Genomic DNA, 26,306 nt, shown 5'->3' on the forward strand with positions numbered 1-26,306 from the left:
AGATGTTAATGATAAAAAGTTTGCGAATTATTTTTATATATTTCCGCGGTTCTATATACATGTGCGGTCGTTGAATATAGTCCAGCTATTGTCGTATGTTGTTAATCTCCTAATATTGGGCCCCCTCTCAGTTTTCGCTTTCGGTTTTCTGTATGGATCATACGGAGGCTTTAAAGAGCACCACTCGAAAGTAACACACAGTGATCTTCAGCAGTCAGTTACAGCAGCACAGGTGAGTTCATACAGAATACATCCGTTTATAATAAGTTTATTTCAGCTTTTCAGTACAGAACCAGAAGTGTTGTAATTGTGACGTAATTGTGTCTCGTATTAATGTGTATTAAAAACGATTATTGGTTAAATGAGCACTTCACGTATATTTCTAAAATGTGTAAAGTAAAAAGATCTAGTTAATAGGTGCTCATCATGCACATCTCAATGGAGACATAATACGCATTGTCATAGGGGTTGTTCACCCAAAAATGGAAATTCTGCCATCATTTACTCTAAACATGTCTTTGTTCTGTTGTATACAAAGATATTCGGAAGAATGTTAGACGTTTTCAGTTCTGGATCAACATATTAGAATATTGTTTTAATATTTTGTTCTTTTGAACACAAAATGAGATATTTTTAAAACAAACAGTTCTGGGGCACCTTTGACTACCTATATTCTGTTCCTACTATAGTAGTGATGTTCCAGAACAGAAAAACTTCCAAATATCTTTCTCTGTGTTCATCAGAGCAAAGTAATTTTTACAGGTATGAAATTACACAAGGGTAAATAAATAATTTTAAATAACCTGATAAACCTCATCTTATTGCTTTATCGTTCTGCTTCTCGGATTGGTGGTGTGAGTTTGTTTTATTGGACTTTATTTCTTGCATTGGTAGTGTCTAAAGGGTCAACGTATTTAATTTCTGAAACTTTATTAAGGGCTAGAAAGAGTTTGTTGTAAAGGGCCTGCTTCATTTCTCGCTTATGAAAAAGTGAACAATGAAGTCTTCGCTTTTACACTTCATGTCTTATGGATGGTACAGTTTGTTACATTTTTGGGTGAACTATCCATTGTTTTTCAGCTCCCTTTCATAACAACTGTTTCTTTTGACTGTGTGTAGATGGCGATTAAACTACGAGTGTATCAGGAGGAGGTGGTGCAGACTGCTCTGAGAGGAGAGAACAGCATCATCTGGCTCCCCACAGGTGGAGGGAAAACCCGGGCTGCGGTCTACGTCACCAAGAAACACCTCGAGACCAAAAAGAATGCTAAAGTGGCAGTGCTTGTCAACAAGGTAAAGCTGGATTAGTTATCACCCTGGGTGTGTGATTAATACTGCTGGACATTTTATCTTTCTCTCCCTATGTTCTATTTTATTTCATGTTTTCATGTTGCTATTACTGTATACTATTTTACATGTTCATAGGTGCACCTGGTAGACCAGCACTTTGAGAAAGAATTCAATCCTTTTCTTGGGAAAGATTATAAAATCAGGGCCATTAGTGGGGAATGCGATGAAAAAGACTACTTCGGACGTGTGGTCAAGAAATCAGATGTTGTGATCTGCACTGCTCAGATCCTGGAGAACGCTCTGACCAACATGGATGAGGACAAACACGTGGATCTCACAGGTACTGGCAGTTTTTGCCTGGCACCTAGTGACATACACATAGGCACATCAATGTAACAGTAAACGCCATCAGGGATTAAAAGTGACTGAATGTGGATATGTTTTAAATGTTGTTATAAATGGATGAAACTAAAACTATTCGGCTTGAATGCAGATGCCAGGTTTAAACAGTAGTCTTCATTTGTCTCCTTTCAGACTTCACCCTGCTGGTCATAGACGAATGCCACCACACACATAAGGATGGCGTCTATAACAAAATTATGGGCCGCTATGTTGAAAAGAAATTGCGAAAGGAGGGAAATTTGCCTCAGGTTTTGGGTCTTACAGCATCACCTGGTACTGGAGGAAATAAGACACTTGATAAAGCTGTGGAACATGTCCTTCAGGTGTGTGTGTGTGTGTGTGTGTGTGTTTGTGTTTGTCTGTGTGCATGAACGTAAATACAAACAACAACTTTGCATAATACTCAACTCCTAAACTATTTTGCATTTCAAATAATTTTCACTCTGTTGTTTTCAGATCTGTGCCAATCTTGATTCTGTTATTGTGTCCACCATGGAATACAAATCAGGGCTTCTAAAAGTCGTCCCCAGACCCATGAAGCAATATGACATTGTTGAAAAAAGAGCTCTGGTACTGTCTTCTGTTTGCATTTAGATTTGACATTACTCTTAATCTGATTCTGCAGTACTACAGTATATGGTTTCGCTGCACACATGTAGTATTCACTATGTTTGTTTATGTGCGTCAGGACCCATTTGGGGACCATCTGAAGTTAATGATGTCAATGATTCACGAGTTCATGCCGTCAACGGTGAGCGCGGATCTGCGTCAGAAGGGAACCCAGGAATATGAAAGTGATGTGGTGGATCTACACAAAACAGGTTAGAGGTCATTAGCAATACAAAGATCACAATATAACGTTGCATTACTAAGAAAACATGAATTGATATTCAGTGTGTTCATAAAATGTAAAAATCAGTCAGGACCTTTTAAGTAAAAAATTACAACGACAAATTTAAGGCTGAATATTTTTTTGTTTTATGATTTGCTAAATTTACTTTGGTTTTGTGGCTATGTTATAAGTTGAGCTCCATGAAAAGTTATTGCAGGGAAGCAACGGCAGCTTCTAGGGCGACCCCCCCGCAGAGCAGCTAAAAAAAAACCTGTGAACAACATGCAAAATGACAACAGAATGACATTCAGTTAAAAGGATAGTTCACCCTAAAATTTAAATTCTTTCTTCATATACTCACATTTGAGTTGTTCAAAATCTGTATAAATGTATTTGTTCTGATGAATACAGAGAAAGATATTTGGAAGAATGGTTGTAACCAAGCATATTATTCCCCCCATTGACTCCCATAGTAGGAAAATCACTTTTTTTTTTTTTTTGTTCTGTTGAACACAAAGGAAGACATTTTGAAGAATGTAGGACAGCAAACAGTTCTGGGGCAGTTTGACTACCATTGTAATTTTTCCTACTATGGTATTCATTCTGTCTGGTTATAAGCAATTTTCCAAACATCTTTCTCTGAACTATCCCTTTAAACAGAAGTTAAAGGAGGTGGTGGGTGGCAAGGAGCAAGGCAGACTTGAGTAAAGCTGTATTTAAGTAGGACGCCCGATTGAGTGCATATCTGCTGAGATATGGGCTTGGTTTGAATCAGCTTATAGCAGAATGCTTGATTTTTTGTTCTCATTGTGTAAGTATCTATATAAAGGTGACAAATGTTTTTTTTTGTTTGTTTAAGGTGTAGTGCAGGAGAACAGGCTGATAGCTCAGTGTGCTCTGCATTTGCGGCAATACAATGATGCTCTCCTCATCAATGACACTGTTCGCATGGTGGATGCGTTCCGGCTTCTAGATGACTACTACAAGTCAAAAGAAAACAAATTGCTGGATGGCACTGACTATTTTCTCTTTGGACTTTTTGAAGGTGTGCATTCTTTACCGTGATACTTATTATAATAACGCTCTTAAAGGTATAGTTTAACCAAAGATATCCCTTTTTTTGGAAAAAGAAATGATTTGATGAAACGGATGATGCCATTCAATTGTGATGATCATAAATGATATGAGATCTCCTCCATTTGCACGTAACCTGACAGTTCCTTTGTTTCCGTGCAGAAAACCGTGTAGAACTAAAGCAGCTGGCATCAACCCCTCTCTATGAAAACCCCAAACTGGCCAAGTTGGAGCACACGCTGCTAGAACAGTTTAAGGACCAAAGCTCTCGCGGTATCATCTTCTCAAAGACCCGCAAGGGTACCCACTGTCTTCATGAGTGGGTGAGCTGTAACCCTGAGCTGCGGAGGGCAAACATCTGTGCTGGCATTCTTACCGGAGCGGGCATGGGGGCAAACAACATGACCCAGGTAGTTTAAGACACACTGTATGCAAAAAAATACAGTTGAAATATGTTTTTCACATATACAATGGAACGGCAGTACATAACTTTTTTTGTGTGTCCTGTGTATGTCTTAGAGGAAACAAAAGGACACAATCAAAGCATTGCGAGATGGAGAACTCAACCTCCTAGTATCCACCAGTGTAGCTGAAGAAGGACTTGACATCCCAGAATGTAACGTGGTTGTACGTTACGGGCTATTGACCAATGAAATCGCTCAGCAGCAGGCCAGTGGGCGGGCCCGTGCTAAGAACAGCGTCTACTCCGTGGTTGCTACAGATGGGGGGCCTGAACTACGCAAGGAACACACCAATGAGTACCTAGAAGAACTGACCGGAAAAGCTATTATCCAAGTGCAGAGCATGAATCCCAGGGAGTTCAGAATAAAGGTGTGCACTTTAAATCTCAATTATAGGGACAAAATGTTTTTTTTCATTCTTTCAAACAGGGATACTTAACCCAAGAATTAAAATTCTGTCATCATTTACTACGGTAGTCAGTGGTGGCGAAGAACTGTTACAAGCATTCTTCCAAATATCTTTCTCTGTGTTCATCAGAACAAGGAAGTTTATGCAGATTTGGAACAACTCGAGTAAATGATGACTGAACTGTCCCTTTAACTTGAATCTCTGTGCAGATGTGAACATGCATTAAAACTATGCTTTAGCTTGTCTGAACGCTTTCTCGTTGTCAGATCTTTGAGATCCAAAAAACGGATGTTTTGGTTCGGATGCAGGCTGAGAAGAACAGGGAAAAGAAAGAGCAGCGCTACAACCCTGCTGAAGTGCAGTTTCAGTGTAAAGGGTGCTTTACTCCTGTTTGCTACGGAAAAGATATCAGAATAATAGAGAATTCACACCGTGTTAACATCAATCCTGATTTTCAGTGAGTTATCCTTTCTTAGTAAGAAAAGTATCCAAAGTCTGTAATATAGATATGATATAGTTAATATTTTTAATTACCTTCATTTCTAGCAATACCTTAGACTGTTTGTTTAATTAATTTAGAGGAAAGTCAGCCTGGAGTAAAAAAGCAAACACAGTACATATTTTCTTACTTAGCTCTTAGACACTTGCATTCTAGAACTACTAAAACATAATTTGCAATTTCCTTTTGTGCCATTTACCAGATAACATTTACATTTACATTTAGTTATTTAGCAGACGCTTTTATCCAAAGCGACTTACATGTGGGGTAGGCAATGGAAGCAATTGGGACAGCATAAGTACAACAAAAACATAAGTGCAATCAAAAAAGGAAGACTGGTCTCATATAACCAAACACAGTATACAGAACCATTCATTCATTCATTCATTCTATTTTTTTTTTCTTTTTCTTTAAAGAGTATAGAAGAAAATAGAGTCAGAACAGATCAGTCAGATGTTGACGATAATAATGACAGAACATTGTGAAGTTTCATTACTTTGTGTGTGCCTTTTCTCATATATAGGATGTATTATAAAGTAGGCGGGCAGGTGTATCTGGAGAGACAGTTCGAAGATTGGGAGCCTGGAAGGGTTATCGAATGCAGCAAGTGTGGAGAGGTACAGATTATCTTCTTATGCTAAAACATAACACATTGTGTTTGTAAGTGTATTCAGCTAAAAACAGAGTCTTAAGGCATACTGTCCTACTTTACTACTCTCTACTTTCTCTCTCTCTCTCTCTCTCTCTCTCTCTCTTAGCACTGGGGAATGGAGATTAAATTCAAGAAAGTGGCAATACTTCCTTGTTTGAAAATACAGAGTTTTTCCATGAGCACTCGTCAAGGCAAATGCTCACCAAAGAAGAACTGGAGTAAAGTTGAGTTCAAAGTGGAAGAGTTTGACTTGATTAAGTACATGGAAGACCATTTATCTGATCTAGACGACTGACACATCATTTACGTTTATTCACTGAAGAGAGCGTTTTAACCAAAGCCACTTACAAATGAGAGATCCTTAACAGAAAGATTGTAGATTACAAAAGATTGTAGATTACATAGCCATGTTTTCAAGTAAACATCAGCTGTGGCTAGGACAATATAAACTATATAGAAGTTTTTTTTTAATTAAACTTAGACTGATTAAACTTGGAAAATTGTCACATAGGTGTTAGTCAATGAGTAGGGAAATGGATGTTTTAAGTTGTTAGGTTTGTGGACTCTGCAGATTTTGGTTTTCAACCTGTGGTCTTGGGAGGTACGGTTTTAATATATATTTTAGGCAGCATTCTAAATCATGTATTCTTATTTCCATTTTGAACATTGTGGTATGGATATATCTGCAATTTTAAAACTGTTTTTAAAGTCGGTATAGTACGTGTTTGTTTGTTTGTGCGTGTGTGTAAATGCTTGAATGCATAGGTAGTGTAGGTAGGCTTATTATCCGTTTCATCATACTTATTGTTGTGTCCATTTCCGTGATCAGGGCAGTGATGCACTTTCATTATTCATTGTTGTTTGCATATTTGTTTATGTATTGAATGTGCATTTGCGAAGTTTAACCTCATGGAACTTTACTTGCTTTTGCGCATCGGCCTGAGATTGCGTGAAAATGTTCATGTATTTATGTAAAGCTTTTATGTAATGGAAAGAGATACACTTTGAAGCTTATTCCTAAAAAATGCATATAATATATGTATGTTTTATCACAGCTTTTAGGTCACATTATGTTTTTTTTAAGTATTTTTAAAACTTTTAATGTGAAGAATGACATGTTTATTACAGTCATATTATAAACATGTGTGAAATCTATCAAATTAAATACAATTAAGGACGTAAATTGAGTGTGTATGGCAGTTTTACACGAGGCATACATGTGTTTGATTATTTATTTGTATGAGTCAGTACAGTGTATTGGTCGCTAGATGGCAGCATGCAGCCCTTATTTTCTTCAATGTTAATTTACTGTCGTTCACTCGAGTTAATGAACGTGTTCATTTCTGTTTTTCCCCATTTAAACTTCGCTTTCGTTTATTATTATTTATGTACTATTGGACCACGTACGAAAAGCCTTTAAGTCAGTATAATCTAAAAGATGTGTTTTGTTCAATTCAGACATTGCGTTTGAGTCCAAAACTTTTATAGAATTTTTATATGATTTAATTTCAGAAATGTCATTTTTTACTTTTTTTCAAATTATATTACATGTCAATATTTATGTGCGACAGCCTATACATTCATCAAATTGATATAATTGTACAAAATTGATGTGTTGAACAATCACATCATTTGTGAATGCCATGAAGTGAAAGTGACCTATTTGTCAGTTATGGTGACCCATAACCGAAATGTGACCTGAAAGGATATATATCATACATATGTCTTCATAATGCATATAATTAAATGTGGATTATTATAGATTATGATTGTCACATTCTTCAAGGTACAAAATAAATCTGTTTGAATTGTATGTAAATTTGGCCTTAATAATGGAATTGTGGATATTATCAGTGGAAATCTTTGCTCTTTATACAGTTATTAAATAAGACGTTACTCTGTAGAGAATCAGTTTCTGCAAACTAGATAACCACCAATTTCCCTCTGACCAAATATTCTTGTGTAAATGTAATATTTAATGTAATCAGAGCAAAAGAGGCAGACAGGGGCTTGACATAAAGGGGTATGTTGTGCCAGTGTGGTTTTGCATGGATCACTGCATCAACGTCCACAGCACGCACAATGCCCGCAGAACAAAACACACACACATTCACATGCTTGCTCATGTACACAGACAGGCATTAGCAAGGACATTCAAAGTCATTGTTAAAATTCCATCAGAGAAGGACCTGAAACGCACATACTCGACGTTCTCCTTTATGTATTATATGCAATAATTTCAGTTATGTCTAGTGTATTTTCCTGTTTGTGTGCGAGAACATCACTTTATGAATGAATTTGTGAATCTTAATGGGTCAGACCTTCTTTTATGTTTTTTGCATTTTGCATTCACTGGGAATCAAACACGGGACCCTGCCATTGTTATGGCGATTCTATACCATATTAAATATAGATTAAAGAGATAGCTTACCCAAACATGAAACAAAACCTGTATGACTTTCTTTCTGCAGAACACAAAAGAAGATATTTTGAAGAAACTACATCGTCCCCCCTGACTTCCATTGTATTGACACAATGGCTTTGTAGAAATTTCTCAATATGTTCAAATACAGTATGTTCACTGTTTGAATTATCCCTTAAACTACATGAATACTTCCTGCGTGTTTCTCATTTATTACATGTGTCATTTCCAAACTGTTTTTGTTATATTGTACACTGAAAGATATGATATATCTTTGAGGAACACACCAAAACTGCAGCTGCAGCACTCACATCAAACATAATACTGAGTGGACATTTTTAATAGCTGTTAAAGTGAGATTCAATGTGAAATTGCCACTCTATTCATCAGACAGAAACAAATACAGATCTCATAATCACAGAATCTCAAGGGGGGAAATAAACGGGCACTTATGTGTCAAACCTAAACCTACACAGACACAGTACACACTTACATACATACATGCGCACAGCACAGATGTTGTTGTTGTAAGCTTTGGACTGGCTTTATCAGACAGGATTAATCCGTCCAGGGTTCAGACAGTAGGTGTGTTTGGGTCTGACTGCGTGTGTTACTCTTCCTCATCTGTATGTGTGCGCATGTGTGTCTGTAGAGACTCAGGTGCGAAAGAGATGATTGAGAAATCCAGATTGATAAATGAACTTGCCAAGGGGACAAAACTAAATATGGAGAAAAAACTAAAATATGGTTGTCTGTTAAAATGACAAGGCCCGCATGTAGAAACTGTGAGGCATTCCTTTTAGTCCAACAAAGAGTCTGTAATAGAAACCAAGCGTCTAACCCAGTGCTTATGGTCAGTTCAAAAGGATTATGAAACAACTTCGGATAGAAACACAGAAACTCGTAAAGCAAGTTTGAAATTCTCGTACAAGTCAGTGCTGAAGACCGTCTTTTAATTACAGATACCCAGAAGATGAACTATTCTGGGACGCATATGCTTTGCTGTTTGTGTCCAGCATGTAAAAACAAATATTTGAAGTCCATATATGTCACACAAATGACATGCTGCGGGATGGTATGTAGTGTAGTGTTGTAAACAAGGTTGGACGAGAAAAGAATCAACTCGGACGCCGTCACTCTTTGTCACTCATTCGTCTGTTTCCGTCATTACCGGTTCAGTCATACTCTCCATCCATCTTTCCTTCGCTCCATCTGTCCGTCCAGAATCTCTTTGTCTCGCTCCCCCTCTCTCTGCTCCTTTTGTCCGCCCTGTATGAAAAACACCCTGTCAATCTTGTTTTCTTTTATTCTCTCTATTCTATAGTTAATAGGCTTCCATTTTCTTTGATAAGACGCTGTGAATTAATGATCAGGTAGTCTGGCCTGTTTCTACAATGGAGAGACAGACAGTCTCAGAGAGAGAGAGAGAGAGAGAGAGAGAGAGAGAGAGAGAGAGCCACTACCGTGTATGAGTGAGTGTGTGTGTGTGTAAAGATGAAACTGAATGGATGTGTTGACTCTCTTCAGATAGCCAGTAAAAGACAAGGAAATTGGCCCAAATGGGGTATGGGTAATTTCACATCTGCGGTGTTCAATCAACCTCGATCTGGCTTTTGTGCAGGCCAGCTCTTGACAAACAGGCAGGTGCATGGGGTGTGTTACCATGTGTGTTACAGTCTGTGCGTGTGTGAGAACACACAGAAATATTTGTGTAGAAAGGATGTAATTCAATGAATACACATTCATTGTTTTACATGATACACATGTAAAAAAATACTGGAAACAAAGACATGTTTATATATGTTTGGACTATATATTCCAATCTACATGCTCATAATTTTGACCCACTCAATGTATTTTTGTCTATTACTAAAAATGTTCCTGTGCTCCTTAAGACTGGTTTTGTGATCCAGGGTCACATATGGTATTTCTGAGATACACGATTCATTCAGTGTAAAGAAGAAGATTTTATCCATCAGGAATTAATGACATTGTATGAAATGGGTGCCTCAAAGTGGGCCCAGGTGCCTGGAGGGGAGGGGCTCAAAAAATGGCTTGGCTGAGATCGAAATGAACTGTTTCATCATTACAAATACGAAAAAACACGCTGTATGCTTTTAGACATGATGCTTATAATTTTCCAGTTTGTCTCACTCATCTGTTCCTCTTATCTCTGTAAATGTAAGCATCAGGTTTGTTTCATTTTGCTTTCATGAAACTTGGGATGGGGTAATGCTTTTACAGTATGTGGTTTGACTGACATACTTTTCAGCAGGCCCCCTTAGACCCTGTGTGAATCTGTGATAATGTTTAATAATAACTGTTTTTGTCTGCTACAGTCTAGTTTACCAGAGTGTGTGCGAGATGGTGTGCCTGTTGGGACCCGTGTGTAAGGTGGGTGGTGGGTAAGTGGGTTTGCTCTGGAGGGAAATGGCTATTTATGTAGCTGCAAATGGATTGAGACACACACACATGCTTTTTCTGTCTTTCTTACACACTTAGACACATAACACACACTGCCCTGCAGGCACAGGTAACCTTCACTAACCAATGTAAGCCAATAAAAGCGCAGTATAGAAGTGTGAGGCAGGTGACATGGGTGGAGGAATGTGTGCAGGGGTTGTACGGACAGAAAAGAAGGGGAAACAAACAGAGACCATCAGGTTTTTCCCTCGTTAAAAAGAGAAACAGTAATTTAGCCTCAGACTGAAACATTTGAACTAAGCACGCTAGCATCAAACAAGTGACCCACTATTTAAGTCGAAGCTTGAAGTGGCCACTACCACCCCTCCCCAGTCACCACACCGCTTTAAGAGACCTGACCCAAGCCATTCCTTCCTGCCAGAAAAAAAATGCACGTTTTTGTATTAAAGTGTCATTCTCTCGGGTTTGTTTACTGACATATTTGTTGTGGTATTAAAGGACTTGCTCCACCTCTTACGACCAGACTTTAATTCGAGCAGTCGTTCATGTCAACATACCATTACCGTCAATGTGCCGCTGCAGCTTTTCAATCAGCAGAGCGGTGGAGGATTAAAGCTTTTCTGGGCCGTTTAGATTGAAAATGAAAAACTGAGAGAATGATGATGGGGGATTAAAGGATGAAATTAGGTTTAGATGACTAGTTTCTTGGTGCATGTGACTACTGCAGTTGGAAATGTGCCTTTTGAGGCAATAATTTTAAACGCTTGGGTGATTAACTGTAGTTGAAATCTTGGATCTTTGGCAACAGATGCAGCGCAAAGGGTTAAAAGTGCTGCAGGTGGATTGGGACAGTTCATTGTTTAGAGGTGAGTTTAGGTAATGACAGACCCTCATACTGGCACACTTCCTAATGTCTTGGCTGTCCGGGTGCTTAGAGGATCCAGCCCTGATATTATTCCTTAAATTCCTGGCTGTGGGGAGTGGTCACCGTGATTGGAGCGTTGCGAAAGGATGTGGTTTTTCCCTGCCCCAGATTGTATCAACCCGAAGTTCAGAGTGCCAAAATTAGGACCCGGCTCATTTCCTACGAATGCTTTGTGTGTTTTGTTGACTATATAAAAAGTCAGTTTCAGAGTATCAAAATATCAGAGAAATGTACGCTTCTGTGCAAGTTCTGCCGGGAAGACTCTAATATCACGTCACTTACTACGTATAGACCTAACCAATCATCATCTAACCCAGGCAGGTGTCAATCATCATCTAACACTTGGAGTATGTAATAGCACCACTTTTTTGTCTGCGTCCGGAGTTGAAGCTGCTGATATTCTTGCGACCGGTCGAGCTGACAATTATACTCATATGCCTGAATGTGTGATGATTTATCATATTTCAATGATTGGTCTATATGTATAAACATTGTATGAAAAGATTCACTTAGTTTTACATAAATTTTTTTACAAAGCATTTATGGGACATCTACATTTTTGGTGCAATGGAAGTTTGTAATTGTGCTTGTGTGCACGTATAGTATACACTATAGAACATGTACATAAATGTGAGTTTGTTTTCTTTCGGGGTGCTGTAAAGTTGAAATGTGCTTTGTGTGGGTGGATTAGGTAAAGCCACTCGGCTACACCTCTTCAGACCTCTTGTCAAGGGCTCTTACCATTTGAGTATCTTGCAAAAAGCACATCATCTCTGGGTGACATTCAGCCTCCCTCTGGTCTGGGTCATTTGAAGAGCCTCTCCACCATTACATCTTTCAGAAACTTCACTTATAATGACCCTGAAGTGACATCAGGATCAACACCCATTTCTATGAACAGACATTTTACCTGTACATGTGGATGTATAGTGTGCAATGGACCTTGTTTTTAAGTATATAATCGTTGTCAAACGAAAAGAATTAAAAAAATGAATAGCATATGCTGTAACCTTTGAAAAGTTGTTTGTTATTTCAGTGTTCAGTTGATACAATGAGCAAACAATTCATACACACAAGTGAGACATACTGAGAGCTCGTATGTCACGGCAGGGCACATGGGTGGATATTTTACGGTGCAGTTTTAGGAATTGTTTATTATTGACACTGAATATAAAGCTGGAGAAATATCGTATGCTAATATTGGCTTTAAACAAATGGGTGTATGTGTGTGTGTCCACAAGTGGAATTAAATTGTTCTCACTGCACTTACTCCCACACCCGTATAAGCGCTCGCCAATGACTCACTTCCTTCTCACACACACACAAAGACACAGGCAATTCAACCGTAGTGTTGGTACAACACTGATTATAGAAAACTACAGGGGTTTGGTCTATAATTTATAATATAAATCAATAGTGTCAGTACAGAGTGGTCAACACATTTAAATATTTCAATTTCCATCATATAAAAAAATCCTGTCATCAGTCAAGACCTCTTTTGGCATTTTTGTTTAGGCAGTTGGTAAAAGCATCCAGAGAGATTGATTTAATGTGCTGATGTCACTACTGGCATCCCTGTTACAATAACTATTTGCCATTCTGAAAGTCAAAATAACAACGTCACGGTCATATAATATGCTGGAAACAACTTGTTTAACAATAAACAAGATCCTTGCTTAATGAAAATGTCCCTTGGGTCTGGTTAGCTTCAGAGAATAAAAAGCCTGCATCATCAAATGATCATTGCATTAATTAAACAGTTGCCTAATTAAGATGCTGAAACACCTCAATGATCACAGAGGGCTCTTTTGTACCTCAAACGGGTCAGTCACCTCTATTCAATTATGACCTGACTGAGAAATCAATTCAGAAATAATAGTGCATTTGGTGAAATACAAATCGCACGAGAGAAGAAATAATCATGGCAACTAAAATGTGTTTTCGAGAGAGGCTGTTTACATTATCATAATATCGATATTTTCATACTGTTTTGACACGCACTGCACCTTGTATCTCGATCAAAGAAATAATGAAGTGATTTTTGAAAGCGATAACTTTGGTTTATTAACGCATGAACAAGACCGGCATATTCATTCATGAGATGATCAGTCGGGTGTGAAGGTGACCCGGGTCTTTCGATTACACTCTGTACACCTTAATGGTTTATTGATTAAATTCAAAATAATTAAGAGGCTCACACTCAATGAAATGAATGGTCTGCAGTCTATTGGGCTGGAGGACAGCTCCCCAGAACAAATTACAAATCAAATACTCTTCATCTACTTCATTAACTGAGTCAAATGTGTTTGAAGTGTGTACTGCCTACGGTCTCTCACACCTGGGAAATAAATCCCTGCAGGTTCCAATAAAAAAAATCTTTATTGGCATGAAAACATTGGTTTACGCTTCCGATGCATTAATACACCGGACACTTGTATTGAGACAAGACAACATTTTGTACGTGTCCAATTATAGGTTAGATATTCAGTCAAATGATAAGCAAAAAATGTTTAATGCCAAAAAAGTGCTGGACACTTTTTGTGTGGAAACTGCTGGTGTTTTTGTGGTCTTTTCAGTCTACAATCTAAACAATTTAGCTACCACCATTGTTGAGTTTTGTGAATGTTAGTGCTTGTGCGTGCCAGACTGACTCACCCGACACAACATCCAGTAAACTCACCAAAACAACAAATACAAGCCTCCCTCTTAATTATCGAAAAACTATTATATAAAGCTAATCAGCATAATGGCAATGGTAAAAAATATCAGTTTTTGTCAATTGAAATCGGCTATGTTCATGCAGAAAATTATGAAGCCTATAATATTTTATATTAAGAAAATAATTGATGGAAATATCTTACAGAGTACTGTAGAACATAGACTGGATAAGATTGTATAGGATTCCTCTTGACTTGAGTGGTTTAATGATGTCTTGGGTCATAAGTGTTTACAATAATTCTGGTATTGAATCAACCAGTTAGTGGCCTGAGTTCTGGGAGGATAGTGATACTTCGAGTATGGGGAAAATAAATCATGCCTTACGCCCCTCTTTTCCTAAGAGATGAAATGGAGTGCAGGAAAAAACATGGCACCAGTTTGCTCTCTTGCTGATTACTCCTCTCGGAAAAGGACACTGAGAAGTGACATAAGAGTGAAGGATACTAAAAACAACAAGGAAATTGGAAAGAAAGAATGAAGGAAAGCCAGAGGGGATGCATATATTTGATGAAGTCTCAATTAGAGATTGCATATGTCTGTGGTAAATGATGTTTTAAATCAAAACCAATGGATGTATGAAATGACTTACTGAATAGTAAATGAATGCAATCATTACCTGTAATATTGTAATTGAACATAAAATAATGATATTTTTATGGAGTATGTGTATACAGTTTTATGCACTGATAATAATGATGGAATCGAATATGTGTTCTTGTTTTGCAAAAGTAACTTTTAAAAAGGCAACCAAAACAATCTTTCTTTCTCAAACTATTTAACAGACCGCTTTTATATCAGACCGTTATAACGTCTTGTTCAACCCACACAGCGTTGGACTTCAGCTGCTATTGTTTTTTATTCGTTTCTCTCAATCCATTAATTTTAATCTTTTCACAGTCCCTTAAAGAGCTCCATTCAACATTAAATTTGAAAGTCCCTACTGTTTGAAAGCATGATGTGCACTTTACTGCATGTTACCATGGAAACCAGGTGATTCAAATGGAAACTGTGGATTGGTTTTGAAAGCCAAGACTGATTGGATATGTTTTGATTTGCTGACAGTGTATCTGTGTATGTTGTGTGTCAGTAAAGTGCCAGCAGTATATAAAAGCAAAAAGTGTGTGGGTGTGTGTGGCCCTAACCTTTGGGGACAGTTTTGTTAACAGATCTGATCTAAATCAGACAAGTATGTCCAATGAGGGCATGGTAATTTTACTAAAACACAATGTAAAATGTTAGTAATAAAATGGTTATATGTCAGGGTTATGATTTGGATTAGTGTTACTGGACATAACGGTATGTCCTCATTTGGGTGGCTAAATAAATGTGTGTGCATGCGTGCACATGTGTGTGTACGTGTTGTTTTAGTGGGAATGGTATTCTACTCATCCTGCTCCACATATCAGGACTCTAGTTTTATTTTTGTTGGCCGGTCACTGGTTGATCAAAATGTCAGAGTATTCTTGCACAGACAAGTGTGTTTGCAAGCACCTCCATCAGCTAAGTGCTGACAGCAATAACTGTACGTACACAGAAGGTATTTCAAGGATCCAGATCCAAAACCATAATTAATACGCTTGTTCGACTTTATGCAGCCCGCTAGAACCGACAGGTGACACCATATTACTGCGAGTATGATTCAAAAGCGCATGGAGCAGTCGGCTCTCGACTCTCTTGCGGTAACGTGATCTGCCTGTCGGTTCTTGCAGCACCGTATGATGTTAAACATGTTTATAATCTATCCTTACATTTAGACGTGTATCCTTCTATCCTTCAAGAACGTGACCTATGGAAAAAATAAAAGTTGTCAAACGTGTTCATACTGTACATGTTTTTGCTATTGTCTTTGCTTGTCATTTCAAAGAAGTTATTAAAAATGAAATGGAAAGTAAATTGTTGTTTATTCTCGCGAGAGTTTACTCAACTGAATCTCAAGCTCATTGCGACGCCATGTTTGACGTTACCATCACTCTCGCCCATAGCAACGCCCTCTCTTTTCGCTAATGCCGTTGTTGCCCTGTTTGTCATCGATCAGGTTCGCACACCTAACAATATAATATCGAGTTGATTCAATCCTTGTACCGTTTGCTACTTGTTACGTTGAAAGAAAAAAATTACTTTATTTACATGAAAACTGTGCTCCAGCCGCTTGGCCACCTGCTCGACCAATCACCGCGCGGATCCGTGAGGCCTTCAAAATTCGACCCGATGAAGGTTTCTCGGGACACCGGAAGTAAAGAAAACATTGGATTCTGACGTGCCTCGATGCCTTCCTACCTTGAAATCCGAAGGCAGCATTTAACAAACGAGCTGGAGTGGCGCACGCAGGCATAGAAAGTTTTTAAACCCGAATTAATTAGTTCATTGACGCAATAACAATTTTATAATGTGCCGTAGCTAACCGATCCACACATGATATTAAAATCACAAAACTGTCGTGGTTAATTTCGCAGACTTGATTCATCAGGATCAGATTCTAGTTAACGACAATGTTGCCATCGTGATGACTGGCAGTCGTGGAAGTTTCTGGCAGCTCTATCTGAAGCCGCTGTCACTCGGTCAGATACAGTCGGCTCATGACGCTGTTGCAGAGCAAGTTGGTATGTATCCGCGGAGTGGACTAGGATATAGTTTGTGGGGTCACCGCACACTTCGCGCTTGTCTTGCTGTCCGTGAAGTGGCAACTTTGAAGAAACTGTGTGGTTTGGACGCCAGGCATCGTCGTCTCAAAGGGCTCCTATTTAGTGCGCTTCATTTATGGGACAGACCGCTGTGCGGGAGGAGTTATCTGTCTGGGGGCTGACAGATTTGATGGGTCGGTAATTTATAGTCCTGCCGTACATTCGGCTAATTGAGCTAGCTTGACCTCGTCTTTAACGGGTGAAAGACGAAGCAAAACCTGAAAATGAACAACACTTGAATGATTCTCGTTGTGTTGCGTACGCATTAAGATATAATAGGGAAAGTTTCTTTCTCTGTTGCAACTAATGTTGTTTTTCAGTATTTAAGAAAGTAGAAAAGTTCTCTGAAAGAAAGTCGTATTAGTGAATGAGAGGAGCGTTAAGTGGCTAGCCAGCGCGCGCACTGACGCACGGGTGACCATTCCTCTGCGCGAGGTGCTCATTATCAGTTCAGTGCAGCTCGGGCACACTTGGGAGCGTAAGGTACTGTTGTAATGTTGGGCTCAGAGGACCATGGAGAGACTAGCAAAAGAAACGCCACCGGTAAGTACCCAATCCGTCCTTTCAATATACTTTCATGGTGAACCTCAGTTTAGATGTAAACGCGCAGGTGTTTGTCTATATAAGTTTGGAAGCGGCTTTGGCGCGTTGAAGTCATCTGTCAGGTTAACACATCTGTCAAATTGTGTAATCGATCAAATACCGTCTCACGAACCGTGAAGTAATCTCGCAGGAACTCAGTTCCGAAGAGAAAAATGGGCAACGTGGATGGGATGGTGGTGAAGGAAATTATTTTGGATGAAAGCGAACATTGATTCAGTATGCAAGGACACCGAGTTGTGTGATAAAACATTGCTGCTATGGCTCTTGCGGTTTATCATGTTTACTTGGCTGTCAAATATGAAATACTCCGCTGGCATCCTAAAAATGGATGAAAGTTGAATGAAACGCAGTGTGAGCGCGCACACAATATCATTGCCTCAGACAAGTGCTGTCCGCTATGATGAATGTACCCCAAAGTTGACCTTTTTTTCTTTTTATTTAGTTTAGATCGAGTATAGCCTATTGGATGACTTCAGCACCACATCATTACATGAGAAAATATAAGCATTGTTAAATAATAATTTTATTGTATCATCCACCTTTCATGGTTTCTTTTGGTATTTTTTTTATTATTTTGAATCATTTAACCATAGAAGAACAGAAAACTGCTACAATATCAATTATTTGATTCCAGTAATGTTAGTTTAGTAGGACAGTTCTAAGCATCGTTTAAGTTTTTTTTCTTCTGTTTTTCTGGACAAAATGGTATCCTAAATATGGATGAAAGTTGAATGAAACGCAGCGTGAGCGTGCACACAATCTCATTGCCTCAGACAAAGTGCTGCCCGCTATGATGAATGTACCCCAAAGTTGACATTTTTTATTTTTATGTGGTTTAGAACAAGTATAGCCTATTGGAGGACCTCAGCACCACATAATATTTTATTGTATGGTCCACATTTTAGGTTTTCTTTTGGTATTTTTTTAGTTCATATTAATCATTTAACCATACAACAACGAAAAACTGCTATCATATCCATTTTTTTTCCAGTAATGTTATTTTAGTAGGACAGTTCTAAGCATTGTTTATGCGTTTGTTTTCTGTTTTTCGGGACGAAGTGGCATCTGGTAGATGCAGGAAACCTTTGGGCTGTCAGCTGTTAAGGATCAAGACTGATGCTTTCATTTGCCATTATCTTTCTCACTTTAAATGTTCTTTTATTTGCATCATTTCAATACACATGATATTATGCATAACCCCACACCTTTTAAGAAATCATCATCATTATTAGTGTCTTTAAAGTGCCGTTTTTGTTATGAACTGTTCCTTTACCCATTCCCCAATAGGGATTTGCCACCTTTTACAGAGCGAGAGGTAAATGTTGTACTACATAACAGTGCAGGTGAGCAAATCTATGCTCGCCCACAGGAGTAGAGTTTTGACTTGTGTTCCCACGCTGCCTGTCTCTAGAGGACAGCTGAGAGATGATGCACAGACATTCATCCTCACTGAGTCTGAGTCAATTTTAAGATATTTTGAATACCTGACATCTTTAATGTCTGTTTTTCTTCCGGCTTTCATTATACATTATGTTCTTAGCCTTAGGGTTGTTTCGCGTAACGCATGTTGTAGATATAAATAAAAGTCTATTTGAAAAGCCTTGTTACACATCAAGAAAACTGTTTAGTTTAAAGTGTGGCCTTTGGCACAGACTCAAAGTACTGTCTCACAATAACTCTAAATAATATAAAACACCTCTTCCGCTAGAGCTCTGTGACTCATAATAAATACTACAATATGATCTAAGAGGGGGAGTGATTTGCTCTGTACTCCCAAGACCGAAGCTTCAGGATAAAGGCCAATAATATGATCTTTGCTCAGAATTAAAGTGGAGCAAATAACCCCAATTATGAGCTTTTTTACTACAGAGGTTTCTTGTGTTGATTCTCAAATCTTTATTCAAACAATCTGGGTTTATTGAATAGCTATTTCGCTTGAACTCCTTACTCCTTTGCTAGCAATGTAGCGTTAGTTGCAGTTACATCCTGCCCATGTTCTTGTGTTCTAAACCATAATTGCACATATTTTTTGCCCCTTCGGATAACACGCATTTCATCAGAACTTCCACTTAAATGATTTATACGTAAATGTTAGTATATTTCTAGCATTTGATTTGTTGGCAAGAAATTGTTAATTTCCATTTATTAAGTAGGCACTCTAGTACATAAGGGATGCTGTGTGTTGAATGCCAGATTTTAAACTATAGAACGGAAAGGCAGTACATTAGGTAATTCTGTTGCCAACGCTAAATTTTCTGATATTCTCCTCCAATCAATGTTTAACTACAACCAAAAATGTAAAGAAACCCATCTGTTTTGGTGATATATCATTGACAAGCTTGTTTATGTTAAGACATGCATGTGTTTCTTTATATGGGATACTTCTTTATCTTCATTCAAACAATACTGAAAGTGGCAATGCATCCAAAACTATCACAGTCTATACTGATCGTTCTTTTTCTTCCTGAAATAGTGAATCACCACAGTTTCATTGGCTTCTTCCCAAAAAAAGCTGTTTTGATGAATTGTTGAAGAAAACATTTACATTCAAATTAAGGCCTATTTAGACATCGTGCAATTTTATATATTTAACACCGGTAATCGTTTTAACATTTTCATATTCACACACTCATGTCATTTTTTTACATATTTGTTATCTTATTCTTAACAAAGTCTAATAAACCAGTTACAGGTGTAAGAGTCTAACATCTAGTCTGGGAAGGTTGCCAGTACCTCTGTGGGAACATTTACTTTCTCAGTAGGTAAGAAAATGGTTTTAATTGTGTTTTTTTCTTACAAACTCTGTTTGTGTTGGTGGGAAAGTGAGAGACGCAAGCCTTCACGATTTTAAAGTATTGTTGCAATGTCTGGTGTCGTATTTGGCAAATGTGCCCTTATTATTCAGCTTTGTCTGTGTTTGACCCGGTATCAAGATTACAGGGATCCGATTATAGATGGACAGTGCTGAATACATGTGTAAACGGGATTCAACAGCCTGCTCAATGGTGAATTTTGTATTGTGGGTTAAATCGATTGAATGTATGTAAAATAGAACCTAAATTGGAAATTTTAATAATCCAATTGTAAGGTTTGATAGTAGTCGTGTTTAGTAGTCGGGAGTGTCTGTTTCATTTTGAAGGGCATGAGATGACACCTGTTGTGTTAGGATAATAGTTGTATTGGAATGTAAACTGTTACAGCAGAATGCTTTGCTTTATATATAGGATTTTCTGTATTGTCATTTGCTCTTCTCAGCTCATCACTCTCTCCTGATCATTCAATACCTCTTCAATCATTCTATTTTCATGGCAGCGAGAAAGCTGGCGACGGAGAGATACGAGAGGTGTGAAGGAGAGGAGAGAGCTTTTGTTGTGCTGTACAGTTTCAATGCCTATTCATAAAGAGAAGATTCCTAATTATAGAAATTGTTAACTGATATTTATTTGGATTAGGTGTACTGTGTCAATGTAATCTAATGTTCAGAACCACCTAACTCATTAATGGAAACTAAGCTACAAAAACAGGCCATCAATGCCTATTTAGTATTCATCAACTTGGCCATAGATAAATGATAGTGTGAAGCATTAAAATCTGTATGGGAACCTTAGCCTATAATACATGTGTCGTAGCCTGTTAACTGTCACCCGTTCCGTATACGGGACACTACGTTTACGTCAATATTGTACATGTAATCTCTAATCGAATCATGTTCACCTTAAGTCTGTATTCCAAAGAATTCATGAGTTACCGCCATTTAAGTTCCAACATGCGATTTCATGTGTAGGCTCAAAAAGGGCTCCGACCGTTAACAGGTTACAGTAAAGCACACAAAACACCCTAAACAATATCAAAAGGTCAGAGGTTGGATGGAAATGGCAATGTAAAAATGTAATAATGACAGATTTTGAAAGTGCCTATGATCCCTTTACAATTTGGCTTTTACTAGTTAAAACGTCTTGGTATGTTATTTAGGATGGCTTTTACATGTGAATTTTACAATGTCGTTACTCTTACTATTTTTGTTTTAACACATTTCAAATAGCATCAATAAATCTGCTCAGCTGTTTGCGCATAATTTAATGCAAGAAGTTTATAGTCAGTTTGAGCTCTGTTGATCTGTATAGACTCCACTTAGTTAAGCCATAATGTGTTTTAGAAACAAAAAAGCCGATTTTATATTTCCTCATATTATAATTTTGGTAATTATGTTTGAATGACCTCATATATGTCTCTATAATATGTTCACACCTGTATCTCTACATTCCAGTCTGTCTTGGTGGCTTTCCTCACTGTAGCAGACAGAGCGGTCAAGTGAGACAACCCCTGTCATCTCTCTCTCGCTCTCTCTGTAGCTCCACCTCTGTTCCTCTCTGCTTCACTTTTCCCCTGTGTATAAGCGTGTCCTTGTATATGTGCTTCTGTACTTTGTATGTTATGGTGTCTGACAGCTGTCTAGGGCCCCAAGGGCATGCAACCTGCCCTTTTCTGAATTGCGCCTCTGGGGCCCTCATCACACTGTCGGTGTTCCCCGCAGTGAGCGCTCGACTCTGGGCCACGGTCAGCGGGGTCTGACCTCTCCCCAGCGGGTCCCCGGGGGTCTTGAGGGTTAATGTTTCAGCACTGTGACCTCTCCCGTTTCTCTTCACCTGACAGCCGCTGGCTAGCTCTACCTTTCTCGTTCCTATTGTACAACGCGCACACATATCAGACACAAATCAAACCGTGTGTTAAATGATGAATTAAAAAATGCACTGTGTGATGTATTAAATATTTACATTTTATACGATATGATTCATTTTACCCTATAAGTTTAAGTAAAATTGTCAAAAAATATATTTTATTTCCTTTACATTTGCCGATAAAGTTTGCTAAAGAGTGTGTTGTTGGTTTAGTGTTGTGATCTTTCCTTGTTTTAAAATAAAAGTATAACAGTGTTGACTCATGCATATTTTAATAGCATCTTAGATTTTATCGTAGTTGAAAATATGGTTTTAGAGTTTGACTTTGTTCACATTTTTATAAAATAAGTGTATACATTTTCTTTTTTATTTATTAAAATGATTGAGTAAAAATGTCAGGATTATCAAATATTGCCGAGCTGTTGCCAGCATACAGTTTTTTTTCCATTTCACTTTGATTGTATGTTGAGTGTCAGAAGGTGTGGCAAGTATATTTTCATTGAACAAGAGATCTGGCAATGACAAACACATGCAAAATAGTGGCCAAAAATGATGTCCAGTTTGGAAAGCCTTTTTGTCCTTAAATGTGTTCAAATATATTATTAAACATAAATTTAACATGGTGTCTTTGTTGCGTAGTATAGAGTTTAAACTCCCAGCATAATATTGAGAAGAATTTAAGGGGATTTGGCAAAAATTACATTAGGCATATATTTTCTCCATTTTGTGTAAAACTCATATTTTAAATATGTCCTCCGGACACCACTTTTGTTCACTACTGTACTGTACTCCGTCTGATACTCTTGATTTATGTGTATAAATGGCCTTCAAAGGACTACACAGAGGTTCTGTGTAGGCTAATACTGTACAGACACACACAGAGGTGGAGTGTACATTCATGAACAGATTGGGAATTGCTTCCCAGGGTTCCTCAACATAAATGAGGGCACTGTTTGCCATTTAGCAAAAAGTAGTTATACCTACAGTAGTTGTGTGTGTGAGAACCAGCTTTTTTTGCTTTCCTTGCTTGTGAAGTCAAAAAGTGTTTCAATGTGAGCTGTGTAATGTGTATGTTTGTGTGTGAGCCTGTAAATGCCAAGAAGACACCACATATGTTTATCTGGAGAAAAGAAGTGCAATCCCAATTAGCTGCAACCGAGTTGTGTTTTAAAATGTAATATTTACAATATTGATAATCATGTTTGGGGAACATGGGGCATTACCGTATTTTAAAACTAAAAGGCAACCGGTTTCCTGTAGCAGCAATGATCGGATGATTCTTTAGTTATTTTCTTGAATCTAGCATGATGCTGAGGGATTTCACATGGTCACCTAAACACTTAGTTTTATGACAGAATTCAAATTGCTATTTCATTCTTATCTAAAGTTTTTTATTTAACAGTCTTGTATTAGAGCTTGTGTGGCAGCACTGTATTCATTTTCCTCAAACATTCCACTTTTCTTGTTCGGCACAATTTTTGCAGTTAATTTAACCTGGTCTACACACTACTGTTCAATCAATTGATTAAAAGATTATTTCTGCAGTCTGCTTTCCACCACTTTTATAAAGATATTTATGGAAAGCCATTTGTTATTGATCTATTGTCTTGCTGCTATCTATTGTCATAAATATATTGTAGATTTTAAAGTCACTCTTATGTGCTTTTAATGCATATCATTTACACAGATCTAAAACATTAATTGTCCCAACCACTTGCACTATTAGTGTAGTTTATGGCCTTGCAAAAACTGAAATATCTTTTTTCCGAAAATACAAAATTTAATCTTTGCTATCCTTGATTCTAGTCATTTTAATTTAACTCTTGTAAAGGTTGTTGAATCAGAAGAATCACTCATTTATTTGTCAATTTAGGTAAACTCTTCAAATCTCACCATGACAAATGTTCAGATCTGGTATTCGCAGCCTATAGCCGCAGCCGTGCATTATCTGGTTAGGTTTAATGAGCTTTATTGTGCTGTTGAGAAACAAGAAGCAGACGCTGAGCTGAAAGGCCAGCCTTCATTTGAACTCTGTCTTAGTATAAAAAGAGCTTCTTGAGACACCCATTATCGTGCTTGTGTGTATATATGTGTCGTGTGAGAGAGGGAATGCATCACGGTCATTGAGACTGGCACGACAACCCAGCATCCCTGTGCAGGGACTGAGAGAAATGATAGGTGTTGGATTATTTTTATCACACTTGCACACACCACTACAACAACAGTCATTTTGGATTCTTGATCCAAGATGCTTTTTTCATGGTTTTCAAGAGGCTGTCACAAGGACTTCAGAATCAACTGTGTTAGCAAGTTGAAGATCTGTGCCTGTGAGAGAGTTATAGAAAGCAGAGACTGATTGTTATAAAGGTTATTTAGTTGTGTCATGATCAAAGAGCATCTTGAACCTTCCAATTTGCCCTAGTTTTGTTGCTCGCTTCCATCTTCGGGTCTCCTGTATGAACCCTTCAGACCATCCCTGTTGTGTGTATCTCTCTCTCTTTCTCTAATGGCTCACACACAGCATCTCTCCTCCTGGTTTCTCTGATTAAAACTGAGATTATGGGGTGAGTGTTTTGCACTAACACTAATCTCTCCACACGCTGTTTCTGAATGTAATTCCCACTATTCTGCCATACATGTGCATTCAAACTCTTTACATCTATATCTGTATTTGAACGCACATGGATGTATACCTGCTTGTAAATGAATGAATGGACAGTTAATGAATGGATGGAGAAATAGACCATAGTGTCATAGAAAACATTAAAGTTCCATTCCTTCTCTTTGAGTGTGTGTTGCAGAAGAGTCTTTCAAGGACAAAAACAAACACAAACATCCACAATCCCCTCACCTACGCCAAGTTTCTGCTACGGGTCTCCTCATGTGACCCCCTCAGCCCACTTTTCTCATCTCAGGCAGCGTGCCTGTGAGGCGGGTACGCATAGAGCGAGAGCCCCTCCGGTGTTCTGGAGCTCTGAATGGATCTGGAGGAGATTGTGACGTCAGGACCAGGCTGACTCACACTGAGGAGGCAGACTCTTGACTTTATATCGCCTTGTCTCTTCTTCCTGTTGTCTATTTTTACTTTTCTCTAAATATCTCCTGGTCTATTTGTCAGTATTGAGTCAAAGATGGTTTTCATAGGAAGGTGAATTGTGTTTTCCATCAGCCTTTTTTGGGTGGTATAGCGATGTCTGTACACAGCCCAGAAGAATCTGCAGTGGGTGTCTAAAGATTGAGCCCTGGACACATGGCAAAACACTGAGTGATTCATACTCTTGAGCAGGAGAGCTGCTATGAATGTACACATGAGCCCATGAGAGAATGAATAGATGCTTGTGTGGACGTTACTGCCTTTGTGGTGTATGTGTGTCTGTGGTCAACGAGTGAACTTTTCCCTTAACCTGATGAATAATATTCCTGATGCCTATAGCACACACTTACAGCCAACGCTCAGAACAGACCACGCTGTGTGTGTTTGTAGATGGCAAGCTGATTTTGGTGCGGAGGTGGTATGGGTGGTGGGCTGGGCCGGACTTAGGGAGGTGGGGGCCCCTGGGCTTGAGTCGATTTCGGGGGCCCCCTACTGTTTAAATAGAATAATTTGCTACATGTGTTTGTTATCATTAAGAAATGCTTTTTTTTCCAGTGACTTGGTTTACACGTTTATAGTTCATGCTTTGACAGTGGAGGCATTCTTACTGTAAAGAGCGATTATGTGTGTTTTCACTGTATTTCTGGTGGATCTTGAGAGATTATACTTGTCGAATTGGAAATTTGGGAACCCCTGCATTCCCAAACTGAAAACTTTGCATTTATAATATCTAAACAAATGATTCAACTTTTATTTTATGAATTCTGTCATAGTTTTTATATTTACACTTTATATTTTGCTAGCCTGGAATTATAAGGCTCTATATGCAGCAGGTTTCAAAAATTGAGCTTCCAAATTTTTGCATTCTATTTGACTTTGTAAACAAAACCTTTATTCTTTAAAAGAAGTCCCAAAATGTTCACAACCGAAAAAACTAGCCGACGATTTTTTTAATATTCGATAAAATAAACATAGTATTTAAATATTGATATGAAATCGTCTGAGACTGAATCAAAAGAAAAGAAGTGGTCAACTTCTTTTATTTGAAAATATTCACTGCTGAAAACAAGGTAACCAATAGTTCTCTTTTTTCCCTGAAAATCGTACACCAATAGGGCTGTGACGGTCGCAGTTTTTTGCC

The 26,306-nt window shown here is 38.2% G+C and overlaps 2 protein-coding genes and 1 long non-coding RNA gene across 6 annotated transcripts in view; 2 read left to right on the forward strand and 1 right to left on the reverse strand.

The window, feature by feature from the left end:
* The first annotated feature begins 127 nt into the window (after positions 1-127).
* Positions 128-7,438, forward strand: dhx58 (DEXH (Asp-Glu-X-His) box polypeptide 58). The gene is made up of 12 exons (XM_056753652.1): positions 128-232; positions 1,120-1,293; positions 1,426-1,630; positions 1,825-2,015; positions 2,149-2,262; positions 2,381-2,513; positions 3,384-3,569; positions 3,761-4,008; positions 4,118-4,429; positions 4,735-4,925; positions 5,491-5,584; positions 5,726-7,438. Exons 2-12 carry the CDS (start codon positions 1,120-1,122, stop codon positions 5,912-5,914), a joined length of 2,037 nt encoding a protein of 678 aa, XP_056609630.1. The 5' UTR covers positions 128-232; the 3' UTR covers positions 5,915-7,438.
* A 1,049-nt stretch (positions 7,439-8,487) lies between these two features.
* LOC130426525 (uncharacterized) lies at positions 8,488-16,371 on the reverse strand. The gene is made up of 4 exons (XR_008907191.1): positions 16,236-16,371; positions 16,034-16,153; positions 15,857-15,894; positions 8,488-9,310 (listed from the first exon to the last, which is right to left on the reverse strand). It is a non-coding gene; the product is annotated as an uncharacterized LOC130426525 (long non-coding RNA).
* The window catches only part of znf385c (zinc finger protein 385C), a 74,093-nt gene continuing 63,918 nt past the window's right edge, over positions 16,132-26,306 (forward strand). Inside the window, exon 1 of one of the 4 annotated variants that reach the window (XM_056753354.1) lies at positions 16,132-17,332. In XM_056753354.1, coding sequence (XP_056609332.1) covers positions 17,284-17,332 — 49 coding nt within the window. In that variant the 5' untranslated portion in view covers positions 16,132-17,283. The remainder of the gene's footprint in view (positions 17,333-26,306) is intronic. The other 3 variants (XM_056753351.1, XM_056753352.1, XM_056753353.1) reach the window with 3 other exon arrangements.

The sequence above is a fragment of the Triplophysa dalaica genome, chromosome 7, assembly GCF_015846415.1.
Source record: "Triplophysa dalaica isolate WHDGS20190420 chromosome 7, ASM1584641v1, whole genome shotgun sequence".
NCBI lineage: Eukaryota > Metazoa > Chordata > Actinopteri > Cypriniformes > Nemacheilidae > Triplophysa > Triplophysa dalaica.

What these genes read in the sequence shown, in the direction of transcription:
- dhx58 (XM_056753652.1), top strand. Translation starts at nt 1,120, where the DNA reads ATGGCGATTAAACTACGAGTGTATCAGGAGGAGGTGGTGCAGACTGCT. An exon ending in CAAACACGTGGATCTCACAG is followed by an intron (nt 1,631 to 1,824) that starts GTACTGGCAGTT and finishes GTCTCCTTTCAG; the next exon opens with ACTTCACCCTGCTGGTCATA. An exon ending in AATGCAGCAAGTGTGGAGAG is followed by an intron (nt 5,585 to 5,725) that starts GTACAGATTATC and finishes TCTCTCTCTTAG; the next exon opens with CACTGGGGAATGGAGATTAA.